At 39.3% G+C, this 15090-nt stretch overlaps 1 protein-coding gene across 1 annotated transcript in view; it reads right to left on the bottom strand.

The window, feature by feature from the left end:
- Positions 1-8425: 8425 nt before the first annotated feature.
- The window catches only part of B3GALT1 (beta-1,3-galactosyltransferase 1), a 568918-nt gene continuing 562253 nt past the window's right edge, over positions 8426-15090 (bottom strand). Inside the window, exon 5 of the mRNA XM_032286621.1 lies at positions 8426-11090. Coding sequence (XP_032142512.1) covers positions 9882-10862 — 981 coding nt within the window. The 5' untranslated portion in view covers positions 10863-11090 and the 3' untranslated portion in view covers positions 8426-9881. The remainder of the gene's footprint in view (positions 11091-15090) is intronic.

Below are 15090 nucleotides of genomic sequence, written 5' to 3'. Positions count from 1 at the left end.
GCTGCCTGAAAAATCAGGTTCACTGTGTTGTGCCATTTGATATTAAGTAAACCTGATGCCTGTTCTGAACCTGTTTATCTGACTCTTGCCTAGGTTTTGACCCTGTTGTCTCAGCTATTTGCACATTCTTTGAGCTGCATATCTGGACTCAGAATTATTTTTTTTCTGCTGACTTTTCAGATTTGTGTGTTACTTCAAGCACTGACTGCTCATTTGACCTTGGATATATTGCTGATTCTAACCTTTAAAACCAGAGAGGGTTTGGTCTTACTTGTTTCCAAATTGCAAATAAAACTTAAAGCAGTATGACATAACGTAAAAAAAAAAAAAAAGAAAAAAAAAAAAAAAGACTGGACTCTAGTCAAAATACCTGAGTACAATAGTAGTTTTCCAGTTACTGATTTTTTACATTGAAAAAGTCTTGATTTTTCTAACTCCTGGGTATTTCAACTTCAAAATGGTGACAATAATAAATCCCGGATTCCTTGTTTTGGAGGGACCACCTAGTTTCTCATTACTCCCTCTGCCCTAAAAAAAAAAAGCTTCCTTTCTCCCATCCTAATAATGTTCCTCCCAAAAGGTCAAATTCTAAATTTTTTTTTTTTTGAGATGGACTTTTGCCCTGTCACCCAGGCTGGAGTACAGTGTCAGGGTCTTGGCTCACTGCAACCTCTGCCTCCTGGGTTCAAGTGATTATCCTGTCTCAGCCTCCCAAGTAGGTAGGATTACAGTTGTGCATCACCACTCCTGGCTAATTTTGTAATTTTAGTAGAGATGGGGTTTCACCATTTGGCCAGGCTGATCTCGAACTCTTGACCTCAAGTGATCCACCCACATTGGCCTCCCAAAGTGTTGGGATTACAGGTGTAAGCCACTGTGCCTGGCTATAAATCTGATGGTCGTATCATATGACAATAATTTGGCCTCATTTATGCATACATAGGGTTATTGTTTTTTGCAGATGACATACTTGTGTGACTCTGCTGCTTTCCTTCTGTTCCTGTTGTCTCCATTGTATTGTACCAGGAGCCCTGTACCCTAGCTCTACATACTTCTGTTTCCTTTCCATGCTATATGGTATGCCCACCCTTTGCCTTGGTAAATGGTGGTTGGCGGGAAGAGAAAGCCATCAGGTCCCAACTTTGACCTGGGGCTACATCATAAGCTCCAACTTGGTTTTAACATATTGCGTTACTGGGTCCTGAATCAGCAAAATAATAGTGTGGTATTTTGCTTCCCGTTGTTTTTGTTTTTTTGGTGTATTGCTTCCTCTAGGACTTCACCCTTCTCCCGTAAGGTCTTAGAGAAAGCTATGTTTAAGAAATAAAAAGAGTGAGTTTCTAACCTAACATTATACTACAGACTCAAACCTCATTTTAATCCATAATTCCTTCCAGCAAGTTTTTGGGAATATTTCAAGAGGTAATATAGGCAAAAGTCTCCAGTATGGTAAACATCTCTGGTATAGACGCTTAGCGAATGCTAGTAACCCTAGGCCAAGTGCAGTGGCTCACGGCTATAATCCCAGCACTTTGGAAGGTTTAGGAGTTCACTAGAGCTGAGGAGTTTGAGACCAGCCTGGGCATTATGGTGAAACCCCGACTTTGTAAAAAAAAATACAACATAATTAGTTGGGTGTGGATTTTCTAGCCTGCAGTCCCAACTCAAGAGGCTGAGGTGGGAGAATCACCGGAGCCTGAGATGTCCAGATCATGTCACTGCACTCCAGCCTGGGTGTTAGAGACCCTGTCTCAAAACAAAACCAAAACCAAACAAACAAAAAAACTAGTAACCCTGTCTAGAATCTAGCCTTGAATTCCAGAGCCCTGTTACTCAAAAGACAGTCTATGCACCAGTGGCATCAGCATTGCCTGGAAGCTCACAAGAAAGTCAGAACTGGGGGTTCCCAGGTAATTACTTGTCATATGCCAGTCTGAGAAGCATTGCTGTAGACCGACTCGGCCCTCATCCTGTCCTTTCTGCTCCAGCATCCTATTTTGCTTCCATACTTGTGCTGTCTATGGCTCCAACTCCTGCTAGGACGGAGGAGCATTTTGGTGTAAATGACACACTTTCTGAGTTAACTCAGTGGTGATAAAGTTTGAAGAGAAGCTTGTAGTTGTGAAATTATGTTTTTCTAAAGGAAATGTGGACTAGCATATGTTGAAGAAACCAACAGTAAGTCAGAAAGCACAAGCAGATACAGAAGGAGAGCTTATCTGAGTGTGGTTTACAACAGGTATGGAGTCACATCCTTGAGTGTAGACAAGGCCTGCCTTTTAAAGGAGCTAGCTAGTGATGGATATCTCTCCAGACGATCCTTTGCTTCGAGAGGAAAAAAGGCTTAATTGAACTTACAGATCGTTCTCTTTATAGAAATGTGTGAGCTCTTAAGGATAGACCCTCTCTAAGTTCCTAGTGAGCTGATCTAAATTTTGAGTGACTGAAGTTGTAGATTTTTTGACTGGCATCTTCTTAATATTCATTAGACTTGGATATTATTGAATCAATGGTGGTTTACTTTAAAATTCCTGAGTCTTTCATCTGTATTTATGTATTGCTTAACTGTTTTCTTAAGATTCGGTTTTCTTGTTTTATTCCCTTCTTTTCGATTGTTTGCTTTGTTGGATGCTAAGGTGTCATAATGGGTTGTTTGAAGAAATTTTTCTATATATTAAACATTATAGATGATGACTACTAAATAACATGTAAATCTCAAGAAAAATAAAAATTTGGAAAGAGATCAGTAATTGCCAGAGGCCGAGGGAGGGGGCTGATGATAAAGGGTCATAAGAAAATTTGGGACAGTACTAGAATTCTTCTATTTCTTATTATGGTGGTCGTTATCTGAATGTACACATTTGTCAAAACTCATACACTTAAAAAGAGGGAATTTTAAAGTATATAAATTATAACTCAGTAAAAAGGGGGCAAAAGTTACAATCTGGAAAACAAATTAAAATAGCTACACTGAATTCTACAGGAACTGGGGCCTGGGGCAGTGTGGTGGTGGGGAGTGGTATGTGTCCTTATTTTTGAGAAGCAAAATGCTATGTTGATGATGAATATGGAGCCAGAGGGTCTGAATTCACCCTGTAAGTTACAGAAGGCTCGGTTGCCTCAATTCCCTAATCCGCCAATTTGAGATAAGAGCAGCATCTACTTCATGAGGCTGTTAGAATTCAGCAACAACAAGGACAAAAGAGAAGAATGGGCACTGAAAATTTAAGGTTTTGCAATGGGAGAAATTCTCTGATGCTTTCTTCCCCCTCACCTCAGGCTTGTTGAGAGCATCTTCACCTCCTCTGAAAAATAGTCTTCATCACAAACCCCCACAAGTGTCTCCGCCAGCCTGCCGAATCAGGCAGCCACCGCTGAGTAAACGCTCTAGAATAAAGCTAGAAAGAGAATAAATCACCTCTTGTGCCATGCTTCCTCCAGGTGAGACCGGAGGTCATTGCCAGAGGCATAACAAATAGTTGACATAATGTACTAAACTAATAGATTCTAGAAAGAAAACTAAATGGAAAATTTTTCTTGAGTGCTAGGCACCTCTGGCTGAAGAGACAGTGGAGCCAGCGTTATTATCGATGTGGTTGAATCAATAACTTTTTCACTTCAAAAATGCCTATTTTAACCAGCGAGGAGGTAAGGAGATCTTATTGAGGGTGATTTTTCATGCTCACACGGATTATATTGTGGGGCACATCACTCACTCTTTTAAATATCCCCATTTCTATTTTACATTTTGTTCATTTTTGGTTTTTTCTCTTAAAAATGTATTCAATTCTCTCCCAGCAGTGTGAATTCATTTGGAAATCTATGACAATCAATTAAGTAAATGAGAAAATAGAATACTCATAATAATCAAGCTACATGAAACCCACCCTTTTAGGTCTAATATGCACACCTCTTTAAGCAATATATTAATTAAAATGTGGGTAATTGTGACAGTTAGAATCGAGCCTTTATAATTTTTAAAAATCACTCAGAGAAAACAAGGAAATATTTCAAAAATATATGCAGCTGTTGGTTGTTAATGCAATTCATTATCATGACTACATTGTCGTTTTCCTGGCTGTATGGGAAGATAATTCCAATGCTGATATGATTTTTTCATCCATAAATGGAAACATTTTGTGTGTAGCACCTTTTTCAGATGTATTCCTGTTTCTCTAGGTCAAAGGTTGGCAAACTTTTCCTATAGAGTGCAAGATAATAAATATTTTAAGCTTTGTGGGTCAAGAAGTAAACTTGAAAATATATGATAGTACTTACATAACAAAAGAAAAAATAAATGTCCAGTTTTTGTATTGATGGAATTCAAAATAAAATAATAACAGTACAATTTTTTGCATCGGCAATACACATCCACTAATGAGAGGAATGGCATTCTTCCTATGGGACTAACGTCCTGCTTAGTTGGAGCTTGTGTTAGCATCTGCTGTCATCAATCATTGCAGCTGTTCATGGGAACCACTCTTAGCTTGTGGACAGCAGACTGGATGGAGTTCACAGACTGTAGTTCCCCAGTCTCTGCTTTGGGTTAGTGTTCTCAGCTCCAGTGGGCATTGGAGTTAGCTAGAGGGCTCATTAAAATGGACTGCTGAGCCACACGCTGAAGTTTCTGGAGGAACTTGAGAATTTGCTTTTCTAGCAAGTTCCCGGATGAGTCTGGTGCTCCTGGTCTGGAAGCTATAGTTATTTATTTTTGAGATGGAGTTTTGCTCTGTTGCACAGGCTGGAGTGCAGTGGCATGATCTTGGCTTACTGCAACCTCTGCCTCCCTGTTCAAGCTATTCTTCTGCCTCAGCCTCCCAGGTAGCTGGGATTACAGGTGTGCACCACCACACCCGGCTAATTTTTGTATATTTAGTAGAGATGGAGTTTCACCATGTTGGCCAGGCTGGTTTTAAACTCCTAGTCTCAGGTGACCCACCACGTTGGCCTCCCACAGTGGTGGGATTACAGGAGTCAGCCACCGTGCCTGGCCTGGAGACTATATTTTTAGATCACTGCTCTTGATGTTGGTCCTTTGAAAAAGTTACGTGGAATACAAAGCTGTATATTATGTTTTTATCATTTACTCACATAGTTCCACTCACCTGATAAACTTTACCTTTTGGAACTCCAAGGTATGTGGGGAGTAAACCAAAAGTTAAATTTCCATTAAAAAGTGAATATCTGGAATACCATGCAGCCATAAAAAGGAACATGATCATGTCCTTTGCAGGGACATAAATGAATTTGGAAGCCATTATCCTCAGCAAACTAATACAGGAACAAAAAACCAAACACCACATGTGCTCATAAGTGGGAGCTGAATGGTGAGGACACATGGGCATATGGTGGGGAACAACACACTGTGGGCTGTCAGAAGGGATTCAGGGGAGGGTGCATCAGGAAGAATAGCTTTTGGATGCCGGGCTTAATACCTACGTGATGGGATGATCTGTGCAGCAAACTACCATGGCACACGTATTCCTGTGTAATAAACCTGCACATCCTGCACATGTATCCCCGAACTTAAAATAAGTTGAAGAAAACAAACAAACAAAAAAAGTGAATATCTGTTTAGCTAGATCAGGATTGATAACGAAAGTAACTTTTGTCTCCTAAATAGTTCTCAGTCTCTTGCTGACACAATCAGGCATCAGCAATCATCTACTTGGCTGCTGTGAGGAATGTCTGAATAGATCTTCTCTGATCCAATTAAACTTTTAAAGTAACATACAGTATTCCAAAGGATACATGCAGATGAAACATGAGAATGACATTTTTGCCTTAGATTTAACATGTCTTAAGTTGCCAAACACATTATTAATAGAATGCCCCCTGGGTTGGAATTTGTTGGCAAGTTTAAACCATAGATTTTAATACAGAGGCCAGTTAAAATGATTCCTTGAGGCCACCAAGGGGCAAGTGAATCCCTGTTTCCTAAATCCCAGAGTAGCCACTGGTCTACATACTAGATGGAATAGTCTCTGTGTTGACTCTTAAGTTGCACTGGGCTCTTTGGGATGAGCGCTGAATGGCATGAACTATTACCTACAATGAGACTGTGGAAAAGGTTGATGGTAAACGGCAGGGCATCAGCTTTTAACAATCACATCTCACCAAAGAGATTCTTTCCGAAAAGAGGCAAAGTGAAAAATTTGTTCTCCTTCTGTTTATTTGTCCCAATGGTTTAAAAAAAAAATCAGCTTTATGGAACCATAATCTTCATCGTGACAGATGGGCCTATACATAAGCATCGTGCTTTCAGTCAACAGTTTACATTTCAAGAGGAAGGTGAAGAAACTGAATGTAATGACATCTTCAGCATCTATCTGTCATTTTTAGTTTTATAACATTGATACAAAAAATAGTATTCTGATTAGCAGCTTGATTGGCAACCCATGTAACCCTAAAGAGTACTACAAACCTGGAGAGTGCACTTTTACAGACAGTTACTTTTGGCGAAACAGTATGTACAATTGTGACAAATAAATACATAAATACAATCATTCATATATAACGTTATACCTAAATGTCAATTATCAACAAGCGTTGTTCTAGTAAATTACTTCTTTCATTCACAAGTTACTTTGTTGTTTATAAAAACTATTTTCACCTTTACAGAAGAAATGACATAATCAATCTCCCACTAAACCCACGTATTAGGAAAGGTAGAAAATGATCCCAGATGCGTTAGGTAAATATTCCATTGTCTTTTGATAGAAGAGATTTGATTGAAAAACTCCTTCCTTGGCTTCTCTGTAAATAGTTTATTTTCCCCATATTGTGTCACACAAAGGGGTTTTATTCTTCTGAATTGAATCTAAATTAAGTGATCTTCATTTTGTTGATTCTGGTTATTTAAAAATACAATATTTTATATTGAAATAGATACTTGTTCCAATATAAGAAGACACAAAGCCACCTAAACTAGCCACCAAAGAGAAATTTTTTTCCAAAAAATAAATTTAAAAAAGAAACTTTAAGAATACAGACACTGATAATACATTATCCAGTAGATAATGGAAAAAAAGAGTTTTTGTAAAAATTGTCTGAGAGACTCTTGGTAGAATACTGTCTGAAACATTATATATTTTACGTCAGGGAAATGAATAGAATGGCTTAACAAGTAATTGAAACAATAATTTGGCCAGTGTCATGTCCTAAAATTAACAAAAGTAGAAAGTTAGAGCTTTTTCTTGATCACTTAAACATTTTTTGAAATTCAAAAAACGAAGGGCAAACATGCTTAAGGATATTGAAACACTGGACAAATGGCCTTGCTTCACCAAACTCCATGCAGAAGCAAATGCTACGGAGCAAGCAGATTCTAGCTGTACATACAGGTGAGGAGAAGAAAAAAATGCCTTTAAAATATATACACATGGTTTCTGATGTATATTTACATGTTTGTCACATGGGCATTATCTAGCATAAAAAAGTAAGGAAATAGTTCTTTAAGACATATTATTCTGATTTTTGCTCCTTTTAAAGATTAGGGCTGTATTCATAATGTATACACACACCTATAAAACGATTCATAGATGTACATATATGATGTTTACAATGTGCAATTTCTTGACATCAAAGGTGGTTTGACTGAGCATGGGGTAGATGCAAGGCAATAGTATGAGACAAGAGGCTTGATTCAGCTGCACGATTGGAAGGTAAACCAAGTATGAAGTCGTGAGACTTTCCCAGTGATTCGAACTCACAGCAGTTGAGGCTACAGGGTTGGAGGGTGGTTCACCTTGTGCTGATCCATCTCTCCCCAGGTTACCTAATTGCTATTCTCTAATCAAAACCAGCAGCCCTGCTGACCATAAGATGAAGATGTGTTAAGGGATGGGAAGTCTTGTCTCATCTTGGGTCCTTTAGGGCTGGGGATGAGAGATCCAGAGTTTTGCAGAAACAAGTCATGACTTTCACTTGCTCATTTTGTCTGCCTGTTTGCTATCTACTTCTATGGGGTCTCCCGGGGTCAGGTTAAAACACAAGTAAATAAATTAAAAAGGTACACTCTTTCAGCTTTGGGGCTTTCTTTGCATGAGAACAAGCAGGTGTTTTCTAATAAATGGTAGAAGATGTGCAATGTTAAGGTTTGCTGACTGCCGATTATGCTTCTTCTGAAAGAGGTGGATTACCTTTACCTGCTCTCAAAGTTCTTAGAATTCACATTCAGTAGTTCCTGAGATCTAAGTTGCTGTGATGCATTTTGCAAAGCATATGCTTCATTTACTGTAATATACGCCCAACCAGAGGTTCCTTCCCAAAGAGGGCAGCTGCCTCTACGTTCAGCATCTTGGGATTTCAAGGCAACACACTGATCTAGCCACTTATTCATTGAAACCAGAAGAAATTGCAAAGAAATGAGAGTTTTCCCAAACACCTAAATTATAGCCAAGGAAAAGTCAAAGCCTTGGCAGAATTAGATGCACTGATAGTTCACAGCTGATCTTTATTTCGGCAGATGTTATATTAAGATGATGTTACTGCTACTAATGACCATCATTGTAATTATACAATTATTTTAGCATCTAGTATAATGCATGATACATTGCATTATGTAGCACCTTTTAAGCTAAGGATCTCAAAATACTTAGCAAATGCAATTCGCTCTCACAGCAGCTGTGAGGTAGGTGTTTTTTACAGCCATTTTTATAAATGAACACATTGAAGCAGAGCAAGATTACAATGCCCACTCACAGGGCCCAATAAGTTTGAGGGCATCAATGGGACCCAAACCCAGCCTTCCCCATTCTTCCTGCCCATGAACCTCAATCACAGAGCCCCCAGAATACCTCATAACAGCATTGCTGCTGAACATGTTCTGGTGTTTTCAGAGGTTAGCAATAGGGCCAAGTCTTTCAATAATATTGACACCCTTAAAGATTTTCTCACGTGTTTTGCAAATGTGTGGGGGGGGGATCTTATACTATTGATAAGCTTACGTTAATTATAATGAATACCTAAATTTGTATTTTGTCAATGTGATTTATTGTTCTCTGGCCTCCAACCAACATATTTTATACATAGAGACATATGCCTGCCAGATACAGAAACTGTGAAATGCACTTAGCGACACTGCATGGAAGGAAGCAGGTGAGATTACATTTGGCAAAGTTTCCTTGGAGGCACCATTTCATGTTTGTTCTGAAAGAGCAAAAAAAAAAAAAAATAAAGAAAAGAAAAAAGAAAAAAAATCTTTGTTTACTTTGTTAAGTAGCGTTTTATATACATTCCACCCGTTGACCAGGTTTAATCCTTGGATAAGCGAGCAGAGTTGTCTTCCAAACACATACAATGTTTGATTCTCAAGTTTAAATTCCCATCTATTTAGCTGCAGCCTCTCTGCAGCTACCAAGTTCATTTCTTGGTGGAACTGCAAATACTGTACACATTACATGGCAATATATGTAAAATTATAATGTAACAACACGCACGATATTAATAATCACATCTAGTGTGTCTTCCTGACTGTGTATCCTTTCTGAATTGCTTTTGAAAATGGTTTCTGTTTATGTATTAATTTTTGCAGAGATGATACAAACACATTATTGTGAGTTTCAGTTTCCCAGAACCAAATTTTTATCTCAAATGCACAGTACATCAATCCTAGGAGTTATTTGGAAGTCACTTTTTGAGACAAATAGCAATGCCCTGGGACTGAGAATGAAATCTGGCTATTCTAACTCATTTATTGTTTCTATGACCAGAGTCTAACATTTGTAAATTGGTAATCCAAGAAAGGAACTTATAGCAGGAAGCAAAAACTTTACAAAACCCCTTCACCAGTTCATTTCCCCTGACACCTGGAAAATACCAACACCTTAGGTCCCATTTCTTAAAAAAAGAAAAGAAATGTATTTCCATTGGTAAAAATCCTAACATCTGAGATGTTTCTTGCTTGACATGTCATTCCAGATTCTGTGCATTTCTTCTGGAGAGATCTGATGCACGGTGATAACACGGCGATACCTACACAAACTGTAGGCCATTTTCCAGTGATTGAATCCACTGTTCTGGAAAGGATGTATGCCCAGCTTTCGAAGACACAGTCCCACATATACGTCTTCAAGGTGAAGCAGCCTGGTGTGGAGTGAGGTCTTGTAAATGAGTTCAGCCACATCAGCTGAAAAGATGTAGCCAGTCCCCGAACAAAATGGTGGGTAGTTACTGTCTGGGTACAAATCCCTGGGCATATACCACTTACTGCGGACGTCCCGAATTGGCCCTCCATTAATGACATAGCCAGTAAAATACCTTCTTCGTGGCTTGGTGGAGGGTTTCAGTAATTTATAAATAAGGTTGTCCATGTTTACAAAAATGTCACTGTCGGTTTTCATGACATACTTGGCCTTTGAACAAAAAGTGGCCACCCATCTCATCCCCATCAATGTTTTGAGGGTAAGGTTATGGTAGGAGTCAATAAAGTCCTCCACGATGATATCGTGGAAGATTTGGCTCTCTTGCTCCACCATCTGATTGAGAACAGGATCAGCATTCTTGCCCAGGAGGAAGAGAGTGGCTATCTTGATCCCCTTAAAGTTGTTCTCATCCCCCCACGTCTCTCTGATTGCCTGGCGGGCATCGAATTCCTTGTGGGTGGTGCTGATGAGGATAACAAGAAAAGGAATGTTTTTCTCACATTTATTGGGCTCGTTGATAAGAAATTCAAAAGAATGTGGGTTGATAGGTCGAGTTCTTATGTTGCCGAAGGTGAAATTTTTCCTGGCAACTGTTAGGTGGCTGAATGGTTTGGAGCCAGTGTAAGAAGATGTAGGACGAGTTATACTCAAGTACCAGAGAGCGCTGGCCCAGCACACAACTGTCAAAACATACAAACACGAGACCTTTGAAGCCATTGTCTTGAGAACACGTCTATTCCAAATATTGAAGAATACGCCTCCTTGGCACTAGTTTCTTTTCATCTTCCAAAGGCAGCATATTACTAATAAATCTTAAAGTTTGATAGAGAAGCGTGAGGTGGGATTGTCCACGGGCCTTAGTGGCTGTCTGTCATCTCTGCGCTCACTCTACTTTCTTCCAAATCTGATGGAGGGTTCCATGCCTCATAAATCTTCCTCTTAATTCTGCAAAATCAATAAAGTACCATTGTCATTCAGATTTATGTCATCATTCTACATCCTTAAATAAACATAACAAGGGTACAAGTTGCCCACAATGATTAAAATACACATGATCATTCATTTCCATCAGTACCAAAAACTTCCTGTCATAACCATCTCCCCTTTTCCTCTCTCCTTGATAGAAGTTATATATGTATATTCATACCCAATTAAGAAAGACATAGATTATAAATTCTAGATGAAGATGAAGTAAGTAAGATTAGTCTTTTTTAAAAAAGAATTGCCCTTCTTCACATGAGATATTTTTTACAGTGAAATACTTTCTGGCACTAAAGTCTTCTTTCAAGCAAGGAAATCTCACCCATGGCCTCATATCTCTTTTCCAATTTCCAAATCTGAGCTTTTATTTGCTTCATTCTAGTGAAGAATTTTGTTCTCAACATCTTGCTTTCTCTAACTCGCTATTTGAATATGTGTTTATCACACTGGAAAATCTCTGCTAATGGTGTGTTTCTCTTGGCTCAGACTTAGAAGTAACTAACTCCCAATTGTTCCTTATTTTCCCCTTGTTTTGGCTCTCATAACTCTTAGCTCCTAATTCTTAATTTTGTATGAAACTTCATGCAGAGGATATGCTGACCTCTCAAGCATGGAACCCATTACCCAAGTGACCTTTCAGGTGGCTGACAGCATTTATTTTGGAGTCGATCTAAACGGTGTCACTTTTTACGGTTTTCAACCATTCACCCATATGTTCCCTTGATGAAATCATACTGATCCTTTTAATTTTTTTTAACCTAGTTACATTTGCCTATAAACCCAGCATGAGCATAATGAAAGGGACAACTGAGCTTGGGGGCCACAGATACAATGAAGATGTGACGGAAACTTCAGCTGGTGTTCAAATGAGTTTTCCTTTGGAACGCTCATCCTTTCTAGAACTTCTAATGCTTTCTAGAACTTTAAAAATTTCATGTCAGTTAATCCTATATACTGGTTATGAAGTCCATTCATGTAAAAAATTGTTTCTTCCTTCCTCGTTAGAGCAGAATGTGGTAGTCCTGGAAGGCAGAGATAGTAGAGAATAGATATCAATTTTAACGAAGTCTGCTTCAAAGAAAACTATGTGCTTACATGTACAGACTGTGTTGAAATAATTTAATTGGGAATATAGATTGAAAACCATGCTTCTAAGCACAATAGTCGTAATGAAATAAAAAGACATGATGTGAACAGCAGAGACAATATATATCCTTTTGTCTAAGCCAAGAGCTGTCTGTGAATATATGATCCATATGAGACCAGCAATAACTCAGTGTGGTTACCGTTCTAACTAAATGAATATTAGAAGAGCTTCAAGCAGCTTGACTCTAGGCATAGTCAGGCCTTCATCCAACCCATAATAAGTACTTTCTAAATATAGGCTCCTGTATCCCTGTCCTCTGGGGGAAATTTTTGTTCTAAGGTGCACGAAAGCTGATAAAAAGAAGGATGTGATGTTCAGCAAGTTTTAAAACTTTGAACAGTAAGCAAAAGGAAGTGAGAGAAACCAGGAATAGAAAAAAAGGGCTTCTCAACTTGAGATATACAGACATGGACTCCATTTCAATTATAAAAGGTTATAGTAAGTCCCCAGATGGTACTAGAAAGCAAACTTTCTCTACCATTGTCCTAGACTACGTATCTGATTCTTAGTCTACTTTTATCATCATTCTGTTCTGTCCTCTTGGATACTTTCCTACTTACTGAGCTACCTATTACTGAGATGTTAAGGGCCTTCCCAAAAGCCTCTCCTGCAAGATGCTCCTGTCGGGTAATATTTGGGAGCCAGTAATCAGACTACTAATGGAGGATTTTTCCACTTTACATTTTTATCTCCTTTTTATTGTTTCTTTCTCATCTCTACAGAGTTCAATTCACAAGTTATTATCCTCTATCTCAATGGTTAAGCCTTCCTTCAACTCTTTATTCATTCGTTAATCCATGTATCCATCAATCAACCAATTAATCAAATGTTTACTGAGTACCTGTTGTATGTGAAGTATTGGAAAAACAGAAACAGAACCCATACTCCTCCCTTCAGAAACTGCTAGACTAGGAGGGAAGGTTTCAAGTAAATGGGTAGAACGGTGGAACAAAAATTTACATTAGGAGGCTACTGGAGTACACAGGAGAGGAATATTGGGCAGAGCGTGGGAGAACAAGGACTCCCACAGACTGTGCATGGTACCCCTCCAGAGGGTGCCATTCACATAGGCTGTAATGTGAATATCACTCCTCTACACATGCCAGAGTCAAACAATGAAGGAGTCCTGGGGAAGATGCTATGGCACAGTCACTAAAGGGGAGCCATGTTGAATCTTTAAGGATGGCTAGAAATTATCTGGATGGGGATCAGGCATTCTGGGCAAAGGAAACAGCATATGCAAGGGGATAAAACGAGAGAGAGCATGGTGTGTACTAGGAATAGTTGAGTTAAGGAAGAGGGCAGGATGATGGTGAGGAGGATGGGGGAGGGCAGGTGGAGATATTAGCAGGGGTCAGATGAGGGGTGATGCTCAGATACCTTCCTGAGCTGAGTAGCTTGTTACCCATCTGTGAAATCTAAAGAGTACGATGGAGGATCTTACCTTTCTCAAATCCTGTTCCATTTATATCAATAGCAATTCACTCATTCATATTAAGGATTTCTCCTCTTGCATAGTTCTGTTTCTTAGAAGAGTAAGTGAGAATTTGTTTTTGTCTTGTTTTCTTTCTTTCTTTCTTTCTTTTTTTTTTTTGAGACAGTCTCTGTCTCCAGGCTGGAGTGAAGCAAGGCGATCTCGGCTCACTGAAACCTCCACCTCCTGGGTTCAAATGATTCTCCTGCCTCAGCTTCCTGAGTAGCTGGGATTACAGGCATGCACCACCATGCCTGGCTAACTTTTGTATTTTTAGTAGAGACAGGGTTTCACCATGTTGGCCAGGTTGGTCTCAAACTCCTGACCTCAGGTGATCCTCCTGCCTCGGTCTCCCAAAGTGCTGGGATTACAGGCGTGAGCCACCTCGCCCAGCTGAGAATTTGTTTGATCTGATACTTTTCCGTGTGAGTTTCTAGGGGAAGTGACTGCATAAACATAGGTAGCTGGGAGGTTTAGAAGGAGCCAAAAAAAGAAATATGGAAATTGAGGACAATATGAAAAACACTTAAAAAAAAAAACCAGAAGAATGTATATTCTTTTCTAGACAGGCAATAAACATAATACCTCTTACCATTATTATTGTAGCTCTCATTTTAAAAGGCATATAGCAGGCACTGTGCTGTGTGCTACATTGTATGCCATTCTATTCTGTTTATATTTTAGTTTCATTCCTTACAGTGTTGTAGGAGAGGTACAATTTTCTCCATTTGATAGATGAGAGAATGGAAACTCAGAAATATTCAGTAGCTTGCTCAATCACACAGCTAGTGAGTGACTACATAAGTAGTCACTTCCAAGCTTCCTAAGGCCTGTTGGGACAATAGGCAATATCTTTGATGGGAAAGCCCAGGGTGTCAGGGAGCATCTCAGGCTGCTATTCTCCAAGTGATATATGCATTTATTTATTTTTATTAACTTGTTAATACAGGGTCTCACTCTGTCACCCAGGCTGGAGTGCAGTGGCGCAATCACGGCTCACTGCAGCCTTGACCTCCTGGGCTCAAGCGATCCTCCTGCTTCAGCCACTGAGTAGCTGAGATTACAGGCACATGCCACCCTACCTGGGTAATTTTTAAAAATGTTCTATTTTTAGTAGAGACAAGGTCTCACTGTGTTGCCCAGGCTGGTCTCAGCACTGGCGGGGCTCAAGTGATCCTTTGGCCTTGGCCATCCAAAGTGCTGGAATTACAGGTGTGTGCCACCATTCCTGGCCTCATGCATTTATTTTCTTAGATGTGTTTCCATTGCTTGGGTTTTTTCTAGTTCATTCTAGTTTCCTACACACTGTACTGTACCAGTGCTGCAGGGATTCTGGATAATCA

Source organism: Sapajus apella, unplaced genomic scaffold (genome assembly GCF_009761245.1).
Source record: "Sapajus apella isolate SASKATOON/1434 unplaced genomic scaffold, GSC_monkey_1.0 scaffold18, whole genome shotgun sequence".
NCBI classification, from domain to species: domain Eukaryota; kingdom Metazoa; phylum Chordata; class Mammalia; order Primates; family Cebidae; genus Sapajus; species Sapajus apella.
The sequence above is the reverse complement of the archived record's forward strand: the minus strand, read 5'-3'. Positions and strand labels throughout refer to the sequence as shown.